Source organism: Manis pentadactyla, chromosome 10, assembly GCF_030020395.1.
Source record: "Manis pentadactyla isolate mManPen7 chromosome 10, mManPen7.hap1, whole genome shotgun sequence".
Lineage (NCBI taxonomy): Eukaryota > Metazoa > Chordata > Mammalia > Pholidota > Manidae > Manis > Manis pentadactyla.
In genome coordinates, this window is record NC_080028.1 from 4,201,587 (window position 1) to 4,222,984 (window position 21,398).

Below are 21,398 nucleotides of genomic sequence, written 5' to 3' on the forward strand. Positions count from 1 at the left end.
GTATATATATAAGCCCCTGTTACATACTCTCAGAGCACTCTGTGTTTTATCACAATGTCTTTTGCAGCTCTACCTTGTGCATGCTTGTAATTATTGATTATTTGTATTTTTCTTCCCTACAAGACAATTTTGATCAGTAATGTTTATCCAGTGTCTAGCTCAGTACCTACATGTAATAGGTGCTTCATAGATTCTTATTTAATAAATAAAGGAATGGATGAATATTATTTAATTACTGTAGCCTTGTAAAATATTTTAATACCTTGGTAAGGCTAGTCCCTCCTCATTACTCTTTCTTAAATGAACTGTGACGTACCTAAATGAATATTTCTTAATGAGACTTAGATCCATTTGAATGTGACTATTAAATTATGATGTTTATAATTTTATAAAATTATTTTTGGTCTATGCTGCTTTGTTACATTAGAAAATAATGAATTATATTTTCCTCACTAATGTATTTGTTTCTCTTTCCTTTTTTGAAACCTGCTAAGTTTGGAAGACTCCTTGACCTGTGTCATCCTATTCATAAGAAATACCAGCTGGCTGTTACTAAACTTTTTGGCCGGTATATAGTCGCTATTGTTGTCACCACTGAAAGGGTAGCAAGAGATTGTATTCGATTTCTGAAGGAGGAAAGAGCTGAACCTGAGACATTCCTCGCTCTAGATTACCTTGATGTAAGAAGTTTGTGGTGTTTAGTGGTTTATTATGATGAAATCCTGTCTTTTAGAAATCGTAGCTTGGATGTTGGTTAATCATTCAAATAACTGGTGTTAATGAATTGTCAGGCAAAGAATAACAAGTGGGTGCCGTCTTTCCTGATGTCGTATCACTCCTTCCTAATCTAGTTTTGTCATAATTTTTCTTTGATGATTTTGAGGACATTTTTCTAGCAATACAGCATTCTGCCTACTACCCAACAATTCATTTTGTTCTGTTGCAAGGCATAGGGTATAGATATGACATTTGTCAGTGTGAAATGCCAGCCCAGAGTCTTGATTGTAAATATGTGTTCCAGTAAATAAGGCTCAGCTCTTGGTGGAGCAGGCTAAATTTTCAGCCTTGAGGTGTGTATTGGGAGTCTCTGGAGTATCCAGAGTCTAAGCTCCTGGAGCAAGAACTCTGTCATAATCATGATCAATTTCCTTCAGTGATTTTTTTATTGCCTACTAAAGAAAATTACCTACTTTGTCCAGCCTTCAAAGCCCTGAACTGCAGGCAGTGTGCATAGCGGTTAAGAACACATGTCCTAGAGTTGGACTGACCTGAGTTTGAATCTCAGCCCTACTTCGAATTTGTTTTTACTAATTTGTTCTTAATTTTTCTGAACTTCAGTTTCTTCATCTGTGAAGTAAAGGAGTCGTTCTTACCTTGCTGATTACCGCAAGAAATCATTACATACAGAACTCCTAACACAAAGCCTGGCACAGAGGAGGAGGGCTCAGCAAATGCTAGCTGAGTACTAATGGTCCAGATTTACCTTTTGCACGTCCACATTCAGCTTATATCTTCTGCCCGCTAGAACTACATAACCAAATTCATCTGCCTGTTAAAATCTTGTTTTACTTATTTCATGCTTAAGAATTTTCTCAAGGCACACTCATTTTGTAAGTCTAGTATAGGTGTGTATGAAATGTAAAGAAAATATTCCTACCAGTTCTTATTGCCCAATTCTTTAATTGTAATTAGATTGTTCCATACATACAAATTTATGTAAATATACACTCACAAGTATACATATACAGATTTTGGTTTTTTTATAGGGCTTTTGCTTTATTTTACAAAATAAGATCATACTTGCTGTTTTTCAGTAATACATTGGAGGCAATTTTTTAAAGCTATTTATAGACCCAACTTGAGGTCATGTCAAAGAAGTTTTGAAGGCTTGCCTGACCACTGAAGCCTGTAATGAGCTCCATAATGCTAGTGGGTGATATCTCCCACTAGCTTTCATGATTTGGGGAGCAGAGAGCACTTCTCATGCATTCACATCCCAACTAGCTAGTTGACAGTCAAATCTGGAAATTATATCTTTTGGCTTTTGGTGAGGTGTATTTTTTTAAAGATAATACATGAGCCAGTGGCGGAATATCGTTCATCAGGTTCTTGTCAAACTTTTATTGTATATATGTGCATACTATTAATCTTTAGCCGTCATGCTTATGTATGTTTTTGAGAATATATTACTTATTTTTTATTTTAGTATATCTGACATAGCAAGTATTTCTTAAACCTTTTAGATCAAGCCAATCAATGAAAGATTAAGGGAGATTAAAGGCTGTAAAATGGTGATTGATGTCATAAAGACTCAGTTTCCTCAGCTGAAGAAAGTAATTCAGTTTGTGTGTGGAAACGGCCTTGTCTGTGAGACTGTGGAGGAAGCAAGGCGTATCGCATTCAGTGGACCTGAAAGACGGAAAGTAAGAGACCTAGGTTGCATTTTTTTTTACTTGATGTGCAATAACTGCCCTTGCTGAATCTCATATTTTCTCTGTACTTACATGTATAATGCATGTGTCTTTGATAGCAGGAAAGGCTTTTGGTGCTTGTTTTACACTGGGCTAATTCTTCCATAGCTTAATGGAGATACTGTTTTACATGTTCAAGATTTTAACAAATTTGAAGTTATAGAAATAGTACAATTAAAATAAGTTATTGAACACTAATCTCTCAAGGGAATAATTTTGTTTAAAAAAATAGATATTATTTTACTCTCAGCTGAATAGAGTTTGTATTTAGTTAAGTAGTGTGAATCTCCTCAGATTCTCTGACATAGTTAGACAATGTAATAATGAAATATAGCATAGCACCTGAGGGCATAAGCCACCAGTGATGCTACTTGGTGATTAATTATGTGACTTTAGGCAAGTTTCTAAACCTCTTTTAGTTTGCTCATCTGAACTCTGGGAAATAATAGTACCTATTTCAGAGAGTTATAAGATCAAATTGAGTAATAACATGCAAAATGCTGTTATAGTGCCTGGCAAGTAGCTCTACAAAAGTTGTAGTCATTTTTTTACTAGTTGGTTTCCACATTTTATCTGGAATGTTCAGAACTGCAGATTAACACAAATCAGGCTATTTTTATGAAAGATAGGAATTTCCAGTATTAAATTTATTGACTTCCATAATATGAGTAGTTTTTCAAACATTTTATTCAAACATTTAGCACTTTTCTCAGCAAAAATCTTGATAATGCAATCACTGTCATTGATTTCTACATACTAAATTTAAGCATGTGTAATAAGTGAACTACTAAGATATCTTCCTTATTTTGCTACCTAATTACACTAAAACTTATTTTCATATATATTTGTAAAATATATTTTGTAAAATTGATTTTTGAAATTTGTGGTATCAACTTAAAGAAGTCATATGAAAACTGTTTATTCCTTCCTTCATTCAACAAGTATTTCTGATTTATGTCTTCCCAGTAACATGCCTTACCCTCTAGGCTTTGTCTTGTTGTTATTTCAAATTTTAAATCATCTTTGTCTTATTTGTATCTTAAGTATAGTCCAGGGACTTTTACCTTCTTCCTATTATTATTATTCCACTTAAAGGATTTTCTCTATGTTTAGGATGTGTAAAACATTTGGATAGATGTCACATTTTCACAGAAATCATCTAATATCTTCAGTTTGTGCTTTGGTTTTCCACAGACTTGATATCTTTCCATAGACTTGATACTACATTATCCAATTTTCTTTATTCAAACACTGCAAATGACATCACAAAATGATATTTTGGTTACTTTACAAACTACATACAGTATATATCAACCACATAATATAAATTACAGAAATTCTTCTAGCTTTAATTTGGTCATCAAGATTTTTATAACCCAGTCCTTAAATATTTTTTAAATTTATATAGCAAAATTTTTAAATTTGGAATCTATTTAAATAAATGTAGGTGTTCCATCCATTCTCCTTAACCAAAAAAAGTTATTTGCTTCCTTTTCCCATAGGCTGGATGGTCATTACTCTAAGACATAAATACAGAAAAATCTATTTATGCTTTGCCCTTTTAATATGGTGTGGCAAAAAATAGACCCAAAAAAATTCATTAACTAGCTGGTAATTTGTGAAAAGATTTTTTTCTAAAAATTTCACACATTAAACAAGGGAAAATAAAATTCAGGGTATAGTAAGTTGGAAAAACTGAGTATCATCTGGAATAAAATATAGTTGAATCTAAATCTCATACCTTATATCAGAATACATTCCAAGTGGATTAGAAATATAAATGGGAAAAATGAAACTATAAAGGTACCAGGAAAAACCTTGGGAAATTTTTCTTAAGCTCAGAGATAGGCCTTTTGGATATGACAAAAATTCCCAAACCTAGAAAAGATGGGTAAATTCACATAAACATAAAAAATTTCTTCCTGGCAAAAACCACCATAAGCAAAATCAAAAGATACAGGAAACCAGGGAAAATATTTGCAACTCATAGTAAAGAACAAATTCTCCTACATATCAATAAGGAAAAGAACAAAAAGTGTAAAAATGGACAAAAGATATGAATAAACTTATTTTCATGAGAGGAAATACAATTGCTGTTTAATATGAAAACTCATCTTCACTTAAAATGTAGGAAATGGCCATTAAAACAACTGAAATACTGTTTTCACCTGTCCTGTTGATCAGTGTCAAAAAGTTTGATAACACTTTATAGGGAAAGAGGTCCTTCTGTTCACTGCTGGAGAGTGCAAATTTGTACACCTCTGTGAAGGGCAGTTGTACCAGTTGTTCTTTTTAGGAACTTTGCATACAGATAAATTCATGTGATATGAAATGATGTATATACAATATTTATTCAGTGAACCATTGTGTATAATAGGAAAAACTGGAAACAATCCTTCCAAGACTAGTTCAATAAAATTATTATGTATTCATATACTGTAATACTATACAACCTTAAATAAGAATGAAGCTCTTTATATACAAGTATGAGACAATCTCCAAGATATATTCATTTAAAAAAATAGTAATAAGACTAGTGTATACTATGCCACCATTTGTGTAAAAAATGGGGAAAGAAGAGATGTGTGCATGTATTTGTTTATGCAGAGACATTTCTGGAAGAATATGTAAGAAATTGATAGCTTTGATTACCTTTGAGGAGGGTAACTGGGTGGTGGACAGGGAAGCCAGGGAGATTTTTCCTCTATACTTTTTTGTATCTTTTGAATTTTGAATTATGTGGATATATTTACATATTTACACATTTGGAAATAAAAGAAAATATTAAAGTATTTTAATTTTTCATATCAGTCAAAGCAACTTAAAAAATATGTATAATCTGCATAACACAAAAATTATAGGAAAATATACCATAGCAGTTTTATAACACTGAAACAGTATTTCTTGAACCAGTTGAAGTTTGTTCACTGGAAGGTTTCTTATCCCTCAGAACAAATTTTAATGCCAAAGAATTCATTCTTTTTCTAGTCCACCTCTCTAAACTTCTTTTATTTTCCCTAAACTTTTATTTAATGTTGTTTAAAAATTCCTCCAGTTCCCTGTTTAATATGAGGTCCCAGTTGGGCCAGCCAAGGAATTTCACAGGAACATAAGCCCTAAAGTAGGCATAGGATTATAGCAACTAATGTAAATTTAAGTTAAGGAAATTGCAGGCTGGAAATAAAAATTATAGCCCTTCCAGGACAGGAATTTGACTATAAGTCAAATGAAAATAGGTTATTTGATACTATATTTACTTTTAGAAAAAATAAATCACTTTAATAAACCTAGAAACTATTTTAAAAAGCCCCCTAAGATCCATAATTCTATGAACTGTTGCCCACTGTGTTTTTAGAATTGAAGGAGGTATGTAATCTGGTGGTTAAGAATATGCACATAGATGTTTGACCAACTTGGATTTTAGTCCCTGTGTATGGCCTTAGTCAAGTTACTTAATATCTTTAAGCCCCTATCTATAAAATGGAAAAATAAAATACCTCCTTCATGGGGTTGTGGACATAGAATGAAAAAGCACATATTGTACTATGTCAGGCACATCACATGCAGTATTATGGTTGAAGTAACAACTGCAGCTGTCAAGCAGCAATAAAGTAAAAAGGACCTCAGAAAATGATCATTTGTTACCCTGTGCAAAGAGGTGAACTTGACTTGCCCAAGTGTCAGAGCTGGGAAGAGAGAGTTGGTATAGATTCCATGTGTATCATGGCAGATGATTAATTCAACATCCTTGGTACACTTCTCTCTCTTTGCTCCATGGATTCTTTTCTTTCATGTTATGTTTTTTCTTGTACATCAAAAATTCAAGTTAGTAAACATTCAGTTTAGAAAATTCTGGAAAATAGAACTCAAAAAGGAAAATAAAAGCCATCCCTAATTTGTCCCCTAGAATAGAGTTGCCATATAAAAAATATGGACATACTTGGGGTAAAAAATGATTCCTTGTTTATCCAATATTCAAATTTAACTGGAATCCTGTATTTCTGTTAGCTAAATCTGGCAGCCATACCTAGTAAGATCTAGTAAGTATTATAGTATGTATGCTAATTATTTATAATCAAGGATATCACTCTTAACCATTGTAGGTATAGTTTTTATATGCATAATTGGGTCTTCACTGTAAGATCAAATATGTAACTTCAATTTTTGTAATGGTATCACTTCTATATTTTAATATATACTGTTAGATATAGGTATTAGTCTTTTCCCCCAAAATGGTTACTTATGTTTCCAACATCATGTATTGAATAATTTTTCTATTTTCTACTTATTTAACTGAATTCAGTGTTATCTTATTATACTAGTCTTAATTATTAATTATACTTTGTTCTTTTTTCACCTAGTATAATTTACCACTGTTGTTTGTAGCTGTCTTATTGTATATTTATATTTATAACAATCTTTATTATAATCTGCAAAATAATCTAATTTAGGAAATAGTCAAGATATACAGTATAAATAGGTAAAATGTTAGTCCACGGCACTGTAAAATCAGTTTATTTAAAACTAAATTTGGGTGGAGCCAAGATGGTGGCATGAGTAGAGCAGCGGAAATCTCCTCCCAAAACCACATATATTTTTGAAAATACAACAAATACAACTCTTCCTAAAAGAGAGACCAGAGGACATAGGACAACAGCCAGACCACATCCACACCTGCGAGAACCCAGTGCCTCGCAAAAGGGGTAAGATACAAGCCCTGGCCCGGCGAGACTCAGGCACCCCTCCCCGCAGCTCCCAGCGGGAGGGAGAGGGAGCCCAGGACTGCCGAACACCCAGCCCCAGCCACCCGGACCAGAGCGCAGACACAGTGCATGCGTGGGGTCCTGGAAACTAGGGAAACAGGACAGTAAGACCTGTGAGCAGGTCCCTGCAGCCGGCGCCCCGGGGACAAAGAAAAGCGAGTGCTTTTTGAAAGTGTTAAAGAGACAGGGACCACACAGTGGGACGGAAGTGTCCTGGGACACTTAGCCCAGCAGCTGGGAATCCTGGGGAACTCTGGGCACCCTAATCCTCTGGGCAGCAGCACACCTCAGAGACCCCTCACAGAGATAAACAGCCTCCCAGCTGTTTACCCTCTGACGCGGCTCCGCCATATCGGAGCAGCAGCCTGAGCCAGGCCACGCCCACAGCAACTGCAGAGCTAAACTCCATAGAGGCCCGGCAAGAATCAGAAGCCCTGTCTGCGCACAGCAGCCCAGCACAAGCCACTACAGGTCGCTGTTCTCCCAGGAGAGGAGGGCCTCAAACCAGGAAGAAGGGACGTTCTCCCACCTGTCACTTGGGCCAGCTCCGCAAACTATCTCCATCGCCATGAAAAGGCAGAATTTGAGACAGACCAAGATCACAGAGTCAACCCCTGAGAAAGAGATAGACCTAACCAGTCTTCCTGAAAAAGAATTCAAAATAAAGGTCATAACCATGCTGATGGAGCTGCAGAGAAATATACAAGAGCTAAGGGATGACGTGCAGAGGGAGATCACAGAAATGAAACAATCTCCGGAAGGATTTATAAGCAGAATGGATAAGATGCAAGAGGCCACTGATGGAATAGAAACCAGAGAACAGGAACGCATAGAAGCTGACGCAGAGAGAGATAAAAGGATCTCCAGGAATGAAACAATATTAAGAGAACTGTGTGACCAATCCAAAAGGAACAATATCCGTATTATAGGGGTACCAGAAGAAGAAGAGAGAGAAAAAGGGATAGAAAGTGTCTTTGAAGAAATAATTGCTGAAAACTTCCCCAAACTGGGGGGAGGAAATAATCGCTGAGACCACGGAAGTGCACAGAAGTCCCAACAGAAGGGACCCAAGGAGGACAACACCAAGACACATAATAATTAAAATGGCAAAGATCAAGGACAAGGAAAGAGTTTTAAAGGCAGCTGGAGAGAGGAAAAAGGTTGCCTACAAAGGAAAACCCATCAGGCTATCATCAGACTTCTCAACAGAAACCTTACAGGCCAGAAGAGAATGGCATGATATATTCAATGCAATGCAACAGAAGGGCTTTGAACCAAAGATACTGTATCCAGCACGATTATCATTTAAATATGAAGGAGGGATTAAATAATTCTCAGACAAGCAAAAGTTGAGGGAACTTGCCTCCCACAAACCACCTCTACAGGGGATTTTAGAGGGACTGTTCTAGATGGGATCACTCCTAAGACAAAAGAGATGTCACCAGAGAAAATAAAATCACAGCAAACAAAGCAGACCAATCAAATACTAACTAAAGGCAAAAAGTAAAATCAACTACCCACAAAAACAGTTAAAGGAAACACAAAAGAGCACAGAATAAAACAACCAACATATAAAGAATGGAGGAGGAGGAATAAGAAGGGAGAGAAATAAAGAATCACCAGACAGTGTTTGAAACAGCTCAATAAGTGAGTTAAGTTAGACAGTAAGATACTAAAGAAGCTAACCTTGAACCTTTGATAACCATGAATCTAAAGCCTGCAATGGCAATAAGTACCTACCTTTCTATAGTCACCCTAAATGTAAATGGATTGAATGCACCAATCAAAAGACACAGAGTAATAGAATGGATAAAAAAGCAAGACCCATGTATATGCTGCTTACAATAGACTCACTTCAAACCCAAGGACATACAAAGACTAAAAGTCAAGGGATGGAAAAAGATATTTCATGCAAACAACAAGGAGAAGAAAGCAGGTGTTGCTGTACTAGTATCAGACAAAATAGACTTCAAAACAAAGAAAGTAACAAGAGATAAAGAAGGACATTACATAATGATAAAGGGCTCAGTCCAACAAGAGGATATAACCATTATAAATATATATGCACCCAACACAGGAGCACCAGCATCTGTGAAACAAATATTAACAGAACTAAAGGAGGAAATAGAATGCAATGCATTCATTTTAGGAGACTTCAACACACCACTCACCCCAAAGGATAGATCCACTGGACAAAAAATAAGTAAGGACCCAGAGGCACTGAACAACACACTAGAACAGATGGACCTAATAGACATCTATAGAACTCAACATCCAAAAGCAGCAGGATATACATTCTTCTCAAGTGCACATGAAACATTCTCCAGAATAGATCATATACTAGGCCACAAGAGAACCTCAGAAAATTCCAAAAGATTGAAATTCTACCCACCAACTTTTCAGACCACAAAGGTATAAAACTAGAAATAAATTGTACAAAGAAAACAAAAAGGCTCACAAACACATGGATGCTTAACAACATGCTCCTAAATAATAAATGGATCAATGAACTAATTAAAATAGAGATCAAGGAATATATGGAAACAAATGACAACAACAACACAAAGCCCCAACTTCTGTGGGATGCAGCAAAAGCAGTCTTAAGAGGAAAGTATATAGCAATCCAGGCATACTTAAAGAAGGAAGAACAATCCCAAATGAATAGTCTAACATCACAATTATTGAAACTGGAAAAAGAAGAACAAATGAGGCCTAAAGTCAGCAGAAGGAGGGACATAATAAAGATCAGAGAAGAAATAAACAAAATTGAGAAGAATAAAACAATAGAAAAAAATCAATGAAACCAAGAGCTGGTTCTTTGAGAAAATAAACAAAATAGATAAGCCTCTAGCCAAACTTAATAAGAGAAAAAGTGAATCAACACACATCAACAGAATCAGAAACAAGAATGGAAAAATCACAACAGACTCCACAGAAATACAAAGAATTATTAAAGACTACTATGAAAACCAATTGCTAACAAGCTGGAAAACCTAGAAGAAATGGACAATTTCCTAGAAAAATACAACCTTCAAAGACTGACAAGGAAAAGGAAGAAACACAAAAGTTAAACAAACCAATTATGAGCAAAGAAATTGAAGCGGTAATCAAGAAACTACCGAAGAACAAAACCCCCAGGCCAGATGAATTTACCTTGGAATTTTATCAGACATACAGAGAAGATATAATACCCATTCTCCTTAAAGTTTTCCAAAAAATAGAAGAGGAGGAACTATTCCCAAACCCATTCTATGAAGCTAACATCACCCTAATACCAAAACCAGGAAAAGAACCCGCCAAAAAAGAAAATTACAGACCAATATCCCTGATGAATGTAGATGCAAAAATACACAATAAAATATTAGCAAACCGAATTCAAAAATATATCAAAAGGATCATACACCATGACCAAGTGGGATTCATCCCAGGGATGCAAGGGTGGTACAACATTCAAAAATCCATCAATATCATCGACCCCATCAACAAAAAGAAGGACAAAAACCACATGATCATCTCCATAGATACTGAAAAAGCCTTCGACAAAATTCAACATCCATTCATGATAAAAACTCTCAGCAAAATGGGAATAGAGGGCAAGTACGTCAACATAATAAAGCCCATATATTATAAAACCACAGCTAACATCATACTGAACAGCTGAAAGCTTTTCCTCTGAGATCGGAAACAAAACAGGGATGCCCACTCTCCCCACTGTTCTTTAACATAGCACTGGAGGTCCTAGCCATGGCAATTATACAAAACAAGGAAATACAAGGAATCCAGATTGGTAAAGAAGAAGTTAAACTGTCACTATTTGCAGATGACATGATATTGTACATAAAAAACCCTAAAGACTCCACTCCAAAACTACTAGAACTGATTCTGGAATACAGCAAAGTTGCAGGATACAAAATTAACACACAGAAATCTGTGGCTTTCCTATACACTACCAATGAACCAATAGAAAGAAATCAGGAAAACAACTCCATTCACAATTGCATCAAAAGGAATAAAATACCTAGGAATAAACCTAACCAAAGAAGTGAAAGACCTATACCCTGAAAACTATAAGACACTCTTAAGAGAAATTAAAGAGGACACTAACAAATGAAAACTCATCCCATGCTCTTGGCTAGGAAGAATTAATATCGTCAAAATGGCCATCCTGCCCAAAGCAATATACAGATTTGATGCAATCCCTATCAAATTACCAACAACATTCTTCAACGAACTGGAACGAACAGTTCAAAAATTCATATGGAAACACCAAAGACCCTGAATAGCCAAAGCAATCCTGAGAAAGAAGAATAAAGTGGGGGGGATCTCACTCCCCAACTTCAAGCTCTACTACAAAGCCACAGTAATGAAGACAATTTGGTACTGGCACAACAACAGAGCCACAGACCAGTGGAACAGAATAGAGACTCCAGACATTAACCCAAACATATATGGTCAGTTAATATTAGATAAAGGAGCCATGGACATACAATGGGGAAATGACAGTCTCTTCAACAGATGGTGCTGGCAAAACTGGACAGTTACATGTAAGAGAATGAAACTAGATCACTGTCAAACCCCATACACAAAAGTAAATTCGAAATGGATCAAAGACCTGAATGTAAGTCATGAAACCATTAAACTTTTAGAAAAAAACATATTCAAAAATCTCTTGGACATAAACATGAGTGACTTCTTCATGAACATATCTCCCCGGGCAAGGAAAACATAAGCAAAAATGAGTAAATGGGACTATATTAAGCTGAAAAGCTTCTGTACAGCAAAGGACACCATCAATAGAACAAAAAGGAACCCTACAGTATGGGAGAATATATTCGTAAATGACAGATCCAATAAAGGGCTGACATCCAAAATATATAACGAGCTCACGCATCTCAACAAACAAAAAGCAAATAATCCAATTAAAAAATGGGCAGAGGAGCTGAACAGACAGTTCTCCAAAGAAGAAATACAGATGGCCAACAAACACGTGAAAAAATGCTCCACATCGCTAGCCATCAGAGAAATGCAAATTAAAACCACAATGAGATATCACGTCACACCAGTAAGGATGGCTACCATCCAAAAGACAGACAACAACAAATGTTGGCGAGGTTGTGGAGAAAGGGGAACCCTCCTACACTGCTGGTGGGAATATAAATTAGTTCAGCCATTGTGGAAAGCAGTATGGAGGTTCCTCAAAATGCTTAAAATAGACTCACCATTTGACCCAGGAATTCCACTTCTAGGAATTTACCCTAAGAATGCAGCACTCCAATTTGAAAAAGACAGATGCACCCCTATGTTTATGGCAACACTATTTACAATAGCCAAGAAATGGAAGCAACCTAAGTGTCCATCAGTAGATGAATGGATAAAGAAGATGTGGTACATATACACAATGAAATATTCAGCCATAAGAAGACAAATCCTTCAATTTGCAACAACATGGATGAAGCTAAAGGGTATTATGCTCAGTGAAATAAGCCAAGCAGAGAAAGACAAATACCAAATGACATCACTCATCTGTGGAGTATAAGAACAAAGGAAAAACTGAAGGAACAAAACAGCAGCAGAATCACAGAACTCAAGAATGGACTAACAGTTACCAAAGGGAAAGGGACTGGGGAGAATGGGAGGGTAGGGAGGTATAAGGGTGGGGTAGAAGAAAGGGAGCATTACGATTAGCATGTATAATGTGGGGGTGGGGGAAAGGGGAGGGCTTTGCAACACAGAGAAGACAAGTAGTGATTCTACAACATCTTACTATGCTGATAGACCATGACTGTAATGGGGTTTGTGGGGGGGACTTGGTGTAGGGGGTAGCCTAGTAAACATAATGTTCTTCATGTAATTGTAGATTATTGATAACAAAATTAAAAAAAAACTAAATTCGTGTTCTTTCTAAATTTGGATATCTCTCCTATATTCTTCAATTCAATTCTTAGTATGAATATTATAGCCAAATGAAATTTTTTCTTCCTCAAGTACTTCCTTGTAACGTCTGCAGTTCCCAGGCTTTTCTAATTACACCTCCTAAATATTTCTCAAATGTTTTTCCTGTTTTTCACCCTGGGTCTTATTGGCTGATTTCATACCATCACCTTCAGTTTTGCTTGGAACCAACCCATGTCCAAATAGTTGCCAGAGTGGTGTACTTAAAGGTCATATCTGATCATTTGTCCCCTGTTTGCTGTCAAATCATTCCATGCTGATACCACTCAGTCTCCTCTACAAGCCCCATCTGTCTTCAGTTGCATTGATCTACAGTCTTTCCGTGATGGCATACAAAGAGCCACCCTATCTACTATCTTCATCTCTAAGTTATTCCCTAACTCTTGCCTTGCTTTATAGGAATTCCAAATTCTTTTTGTTCCCTCTTTCCCTACTGCACACACACCCAGTCTGTACTCACCAATGCCCCACCTCCAGCTTTCTACCACTGCCCTTTCCTAGGCTACCTCCTAATTATCAGTGTCGAGACTGCAGTTGCGTGCTTAGTATCCCTCGCCCTTTTCTCCTTATTTACAAAACCCGGATCTTACTATGTAACAATCTAGGAGGGGCCGTTGGATGTAAATGGCCCAGTAGGCCTGCAGGAAAGTTTCTTTTTTTTTTTTGAGGGCATCTCTCATACTTATTGATCAAATGGTTCTTAACGACAATAAAATTCTGTATAGGGGAGTCAATGCTCAATGCACAATCATTAATCCACCCCAAGCCTAATTCTCGTCAGTCTCCAATCTTCTGAGGCATAGCATAACAAACAAGTTCTTACATGGAGAACAAATTCTTGCATAATGAATAAGTTACATAGTGAACAGTACAAGGGCAGTCATCACAGAAACTTTTGGTTTTGCTCATGCATTATGAACTATAAACAGTTCAAATATGAATACTCATTTGGTTTTTATACTTGATTTATATGTGGATACCACATTTCTCTCTTTATTATTATTATTTTTAATAAAATGCTGAAGTGGTAGATAGATACAAGATAAAGGTAGAAAACATAGTTTAGTGTTGTAAGAGAGCAAATGTAGATGATCAGGTGTGTGCCCGTAGACTATGTGTTAATCCAAGCTAGACAAGGGCAATAAAACATCCACGTATGCAGAAGATTTCTCTCAGAAAGGGGGGGTGAGGTTCTAAGCCTCACCTCTGTTGATCCCCAATTTCTCACCTGATGACCCTGTGATTCAGACCTGCGACTGTGCCTGTCTTAGGTTGTTCCTCCCATGAGGAATCTTACCCGTCTCTGGCTAACCAGTCATCTTCCGGGGCCATACAGGGAAATGTAAACTTGGTAAGTGAGAGAGAAGCCTTATTGTTTGAAATGGTTAGCTTTTTATTTCTTTGCATATTTATGCCCTGTAGCTTCTATGCCCAGCATTTGTCTTGAGGTATCTTTACCACTTGGAAGAATTATGATACTCGGTAAATTTGATATGAGGCACGAATTCTATTTAAGGGTTGTAATTAGGAAGGAAGAAGAAAAGCTATAGAAGTAGCAGGCGGAAGAAAACATGGGAAGATTGATTATTTCTTTGACATATCTTCTTGTAGAGTAACTTCAGCATGTATAGGTTTTAAGCTACTACTTAAATTGCGCACACACATTAACATAATAGGAGTATAGTTACATAACCAAAGCATATCTGTAATTACCAGCCATCTCCAGTGAAACCAAGAAAACCAGTTAGGCACCTTAGGCATTTGTGAAAACTTATCTATGATATGGTGGATATTGTCCAACTGAACTTGAACAGTCTGAGAGAAATCAGACAAATTAAAACAACCCATTCCTGGGGAATGTTCACATCCCTTATGTTCTTTTAACAGTAAATAGTCTGTAGTTGTAAGATTTTGGAGCACTACAATTTGCACTTCTCCAAATTATTGGTTGAGTTCCAACAGTATAGATCCAGTCAAATTTGTTGTTTTACTGTATGCACAGGCCAGCTTAGATATCTCCTTCATTCCCATGGCAAGTCCAGGAGCTGGTGGGATGAGTGCATCTACAGCTGTAGCAGTGCGTGGATATTTGTTGGGGTTTTTTGATGATTATCTTCTGGCATGAGTCTTCCAGAGAGTGCTGATGTTGGAAGTTCTCTTTCATATCGTATCTTAGTTCATTTTCGGGGTAGCCCAATTAGGCTTAGATCTTCTGTATAAACGCAAACAGACCCTTTGCCTACACTTTTATATGCCCTTTATACCCTTGTGTAGAACTCATTGGAGGTTACCACACAGGAACTGCCCTTTTTTTTTTGTTTTGTTTTGTTTTTGGTATCACTAATCTATATTTACATGATGAATATTATGTTTACTAGGCTCTCCCCTATACCAGGTCCCCCCTATAAACCCCTTTACAGTCACTGTCCATCAGCATAGCAAAATGTTGTAGAATCACTACTTGCCTTCTCTGTGTTGTACAGCCCTCCCTTTTCTCCTACCCCCCATGCATGTTAATCTTAATAACCCCCACTTCTCCCCCCCCTTATCCCTCCCCACCCACCCATTCTCCCCAGTCCCTTTCCCTTTGGTACCTGTTAGTCCATTCTTGAGATCTGTGATTCTGCTGCTGTTTTGTCCCTTCAGTTTTTCCTTTGTTCTTATACTCCACAGATGAGTGAAATCATTTGGTATTTCTCTTTCTCCGCTTGGCTTGTTTCACTGAGCATAATACCCTCCAGCTCCATCCATGTTGCTGCAAATGATTGGATTTGCCCTTTTCTTATGGCTGAGTAGTATTCCATTGTGTATATGTACCACATCTTCTTTATCCATTCATCTATCGATGGACATTTAGGTTGCTTCCAATTCTTGGCTATTGTGAATAGTGCTGCGATAAACATAGGGGTGCACTGATCTTTCTCATACTTGATTGCTGCATTCTTAGGGTAAATTCCTAGGAGTGCAATTCCTGGGTCAAATGGTAAGTCTATTTTGAGCATTTTGATGTACCTCCATACTGCTTTCCACAATGGTTGAACTAACTTACATTCCCACCAGCAGTGTAGGAGGGTTCCCCTTTCTCCACAGCCTCGCCAACATTTGTTGTTGTTTGTCTTTTGGATGGCAGCCATCCTTACTGGTGTGAGGTGATACCTCATTGTAGTTTTAATTTGCATTTCTCTGATAATTAGCGATGTGGAGCATCTTTTCATGTGTCTGTTGGCCATCTGTATTTCTTTTTTGGAGAACTGTCTGTTCAGTTCCTCTGCCCATTTTTTAATTGGGTTATTTGTTTTTTGTTTGTTGAGGCGTGAGAGCTCCTTATATATTCTGGACGTCAAGCCTTTATCGGATGTGTCATTTTCAAATATATTCTCCCATACTGTAGGGATCCTTCTTGTTCTATTGATGGTGTCTTTTGCTGTACAGAAGCCTTTCAACTTAATATAGTCCCACTTGTTCATTTTTGCTGTTGTTTTCCTTGCCTGGGGAGATATGTTCAAGAAGAGGTCACTCATGTTTATGTCTAAGAGGTTTTTGCCTATGTTTTCTTCCAAGAGTTTAATGGTTTCGTGACTTACATTCAGGTCTTTGATCCATTTTGAGTTTACTTTTGTATATGGGGTTAGACAATGGTCCAGTTTCATTCTCCTACATGTAGCTGTCCAGTTTTGCCAGCACCACCTGTTGAAGAGACTGTCATTTCGCCATTGTATGTCCATGGCTCCTTTATCAAATATTAATTGACCATATATGTCTGGGTTAATGTCTGGATTCTCTAGTCTGTTCCATTGGTCTGTGGCTCTGCTCTTGTGCCAGTACCAAATTGTCTTGATTACTATGGCTTTATAGTAGAGCTTGAAGTTGGGGAGTGAGATCCCCCCTACTTTATTCTTCTTTCTCAGGATTGCTTTGGCTATTCGGGGTCTTTGTCGTTTCCATATGAATTTTTGAATTATTTGTTCCAGTTCATTGAAGAATGTTACTGGTAGTTTCATAGGGATTGCATCAAATCTGTATATTGCTTTGGGCAGGATGGCCATTTTGACGATATTAATTCTTCCTAGCCACGAGTATGGGATGAGTTTCCATCTGTTAGTGTCCCCTTTAATTTCTCTTAAGGGTGACTTGTAGTTTTCAGAGTATAAGTCTTTCACTTCTTTGGTTAGGTTTATTCCTAGGTATTTTATTTTCTTTGATGCAATTGTGAATGGAGTTGTTTTCCTGATTTCTCTTTCTGTTGGTTCATTGTTAGTATATAGGAAAGCCACAGATTTCTGTGTGTTGATTTTGTATCCTGCAACTTTGCTGTATTCCGATATCAGTTCTAGTAGTTTTGGGGTGGAGTCTTTAGGGTTTTTTATGTACAGTATCATGTCACCTGCAAATAGTGACAGTTTAACTTCTTCTTTACCAATCTGGATTCCTTGTATTTCTTTGTTTTGTCTGATTGCCGTGGCTAGGACCTCCAGTACTATGTTAAATAACAGTGGAGAGAGTGGGCATCCCTGTTTAGTTCCCGATCTCAGAGGAAATGCTTTCAGCTTCTCGCTATTCAATATAATGTTGGCTGTGGGTTTATCATAGATGGCCTTTATTATGTTGAGGTACTTGCCCTCTATTCCCATTTTGCTGAGAGTTTTTATCATGAATGGATGTTGAACTTTGTCAAATGCTTTTTCAGCATCTATGGAGATGATCATGTGGTTTTTGTCTTTCTTTTTGTTGATGTGGTGGATGATGTTGATGGACTTTCGAATGTTGTACCATCCTTGCATCCCTGGGATGAATCCCACTTGGTCATGGTGTATGATCCTTTTGATGTATTTTTGAATTCGGTTTGCTAAAATTTTGTTGAGTATTTTTGCACCTACGTTCATCAGGGATATTGGTCTGTAGTTTTCTTTTTTGGTGGGGTCTTTGCCTGGTTTTGGTATTAGGGTGATGTTAGCTTTATAGAATGAGTTTGGGAGTATCCCCTCCTCCTCTATTTTTTGGAAAACTTTAAGGAGAATGGGTATTATGTCTTCCCTGTATGTCTGATAAAATTCCGAGGTAAATCCATCTGGCCCGGGGGTTTTGTTCTTGGGTAGTTTTTTGATTACCGCTTCAATTTCATTGCTGGTAATTGGTCTGTTTAGATTTTCTGTTTCTTTCTGGGTCAATCTTGGAAGGTTGTATTTTTCTAGGAAGTTGTCCATTTCTCCTAGGTTTCCCAGCTTGTTAGCATATAGGTTTTCATAGTATTCTCTAATAATTCTTTGTATTTCTGTGGGGTCCGTCGTGATTTTTCCTTTCTCGTTTCTCATACTGTTGATTTGTGTTGACTCTCTTTTCTTCTTAATAAGTCTGGCTAGAGGCTTATCTATTTTGTTTATTTTCTCGAAGAACCAGCTCTTGGTTTCATTGATTTTTGCTATTGTTTTATTCTTCTCAATTTTATTTATTTCTTCTCTGATCTTTATTATGTCCCTCCTTCTGCTGACCTTAGGCCTCATCTGTTCTTCTTTTTCCAATTTGGATAATTGTGACATTAGACCATTCATTTGGGATTGTTCTTCCTTCTTCAAGTGTGCCTGGATCGCTATATACTTTCCTCTTAAGACTGCTTTTGCTGTGTCCCACAGAAGTTGGGCCTTAGTGTTGCTGTTGTCATTTGTTTCCATATATTGCTGGATCTCCATTTTGATTTGGTCATTGATCCATTGATTATTTAGGAGCGTGTTATTAAGCCTCCGTGTGTTTGTGAGCCTCTTTGTTTTCTTTGTACAGTTTATTTCTAGTTTTATGCCTTTGTGGTCTGAAAAGTTGGTTGGTAGGATTTCAGTCTTTTGGAATTTTCTGAGGCTCTTTTTGTGGCCTAGTATGTGGTCTATTCTGGAGAATGTTCCATGTGCACTTGAGAAGAATGTATATCCCACTGCTTTTGGATGTAGAGTTCTATAGATGTCTATTAGGTACATCTGCTCTACTGTGTTGTTCAGTGCTTCCGTGTCCTTACTTATTTTCTGCCCAGTGGATCTATCCTTTGGGGTGAGTGGTGTGTTGAAGTCTCCTAGAATGAATGCATTGCAGTCTATATCCCCCTTTAGTTCTGTTAGTATTTGTTTCACATATGCTGGTGCTCCTGTGTTGGGTGCATATATATTTAGAATGGTTATATCCTCTTGTTTGACTGAGCCCTTTATCATTATGTAGTGTCCTTCTTTATCTCTTGTTACTTTCTTTGTTTTGAAGTCTATTTTGTCTGATATTAGTACTGCAACCCCTGCTTTCTTCTCACTGTTGTTTGCTTGAAATATGTTTTTCCATCCCTTGACTTTTAGTCTGCACATGTCTTTGGGTTTGAGGTGAGTTTCTTGTAAGCAGCATAGAGATGGGTCTTGCTTTTTTATCCATTCTATTTCTCTGTGTGTTTTGATTGGTGCATTCAGACCATTTACATTTAGGGTGACTATTGAAAGATAGGTACTTATTGCCATTGCAGGCTTTAAATTCGTGGTTACCAAAGGTTCAAGGTTAGCCTCTTTAGTATCTTACTGCCTAACTTAGCTCGCTTATTGAGCTGTTATATACACTGTCTGGAGATTCTTTTCTTCTCTCCCTTCTTGTTCCTCCTCCTCGATTCTTCATATGTTGGGTGTTTTGTGCTGTGCTCTTTCTAGGAGTGCTCCCATCTAGAGCAGTCCCTGTAAGATGTTCTGTAGAGGTGGTTTGTGGAAAGCAAATTCCCTCAGCTTTTGTTTGTCTGGGAATTGTTTAATCCCACCATCATATTTGAATGATAGTCGTGCTGGATACAGTATCCTTGGTTCAAGGCCCTTCTGTTTCATTGTATTAAATATATCATGCCATTCTCTTCTGGCCTGTAGGGTTTCTGTTGAGAAATCTGATGTTAGCCTGATGGGTTTCCCTTTATAGGTGACCTTTTTCTCTCTAGCTGCCTTTAAAACTCTTTCCTTGTCCTTGATCTTTGCCATTTTAATTATTATGTGTCTTGGTGTTGTCCTTCTTGGATCCTTTCTGTTGGGGGTTCTGTGTATTTCCGTGGTCTGTTCAATTATTTCCTCCCCTAGTTTGGGGAAGTTTTCAGCAATTATTTCTTCTAAGATACTTTCCATCTCTTTGCCTCTCTCTTCTTCTTCTGGGACCCCTATAATACGGATATTGCTCCTTTTGGATTGGTCACACAGTTCTCTTAATATTGTTTCATTCCTGGAGATCCTTTTGTCTCTCTCTATGTCAGCTTCTATGCGTTCCTGTTCTCTGATTTCAATTCCATCAATGGCCTCTTGCATCCTATCCATTCTGCTTATAAACCCTTCCAGAGTTTGTTTCATTTCTGCGATCTCCTTTCTGGCATCTGTGATCTCCCTCCGGACTTCATCCCATTTCTCTTGTGTATTTCTCTGCATCTCTGTCAGCATGTTTATGATTCTTATTTTGAATTCTTTGTCAGGAAGACTGGTTAGGTCTGTCTCCTTCTCTGGTGTTGTCTCTGTGGTCTTTGTCTGCCTGTAGCTTTGCCTTTTCATGGTGATAGGAGTAGTTTGCAGAACTGGGACGAGTGACGGCTGGAAGGACTTCCTTTCTTGTTGGTTTGTGGCCCTCCTCTCCTGGGAGAACAGCGGCCTCTAGTGGCTTGTGCTGCGCAGCTGCGCGCAGACAGGGTTTCTGCTTCCTGCCCGGCTGCTATGGAGTTAATCTCCGCTGTTGCTGTGGGCGTGGCCTGGCTCGGGCAGCTGCTCCAAAGTGGTGGAGTCGCGTTGGAGGGGGAGTGGCTGGGAGCCTATTTATCTCCGTAAGGGGCCTCCGTGCTCCCTGCAGCCCAGGGGTTAGGGTGCCCAGAGATCCCCGGATTCCCTACCTCTGGATTAAGTGTCCCGCCCTGCCCCTTTAAGACTTCCAACAAGCACCCGCCAAAACAAAACGACCACCAAAAAAAAAAAAAAAAAAAAAGGTAGTCGCTCGTTTTTCTTTATTCTCCGGTGCCAGCCTCAGGCCTCTGCTCACCAATCTTGCTGCCCTGTTTCCCTAGTATTGGGGTCCCTATCCCTTTAAGACTACCAAAAAGCGCTTGCCAAAAAAAAAAAAAAATGTGCGCTCGCTTTTCTGGTGTCCTCCTGCGCCAGGCCACCGGTGCCCGCTCACTGTTCTTGCTGCCCTGTTTCCCTAGTAGTGGGGTCCCTATCCCTTTAAGACTTCCAAA

At 37.8% G+C, this 21,398-nt stretch overlaps 1 protein-coding gene across 1 annotated transcript in view; it reads left to right on the forward strand.

Annotated features, from left to right (window-relative positions):
* The window catches only part of SMC1B (structural maintenance of chromosomes 1B), a 97,719-nt gene that overhangs the window by 25,924 nt on the left and 50,397 nt on the right, over window positions 1-21,398 (forward strand). Inside the window, exons 10-11 of the mRNA XM_057486290.1 lie at window positions 495-680; window positions 2,244-2,423. Coding sequence (XP_057342273.1) covers window positions 495-680; window positions 2,244-2,423 — 366 coding nt within the window. The remainder of the gene's footprint in view (window positions 1-494; window positions 681-2,243; window positions 2,424-21,398) is intronic.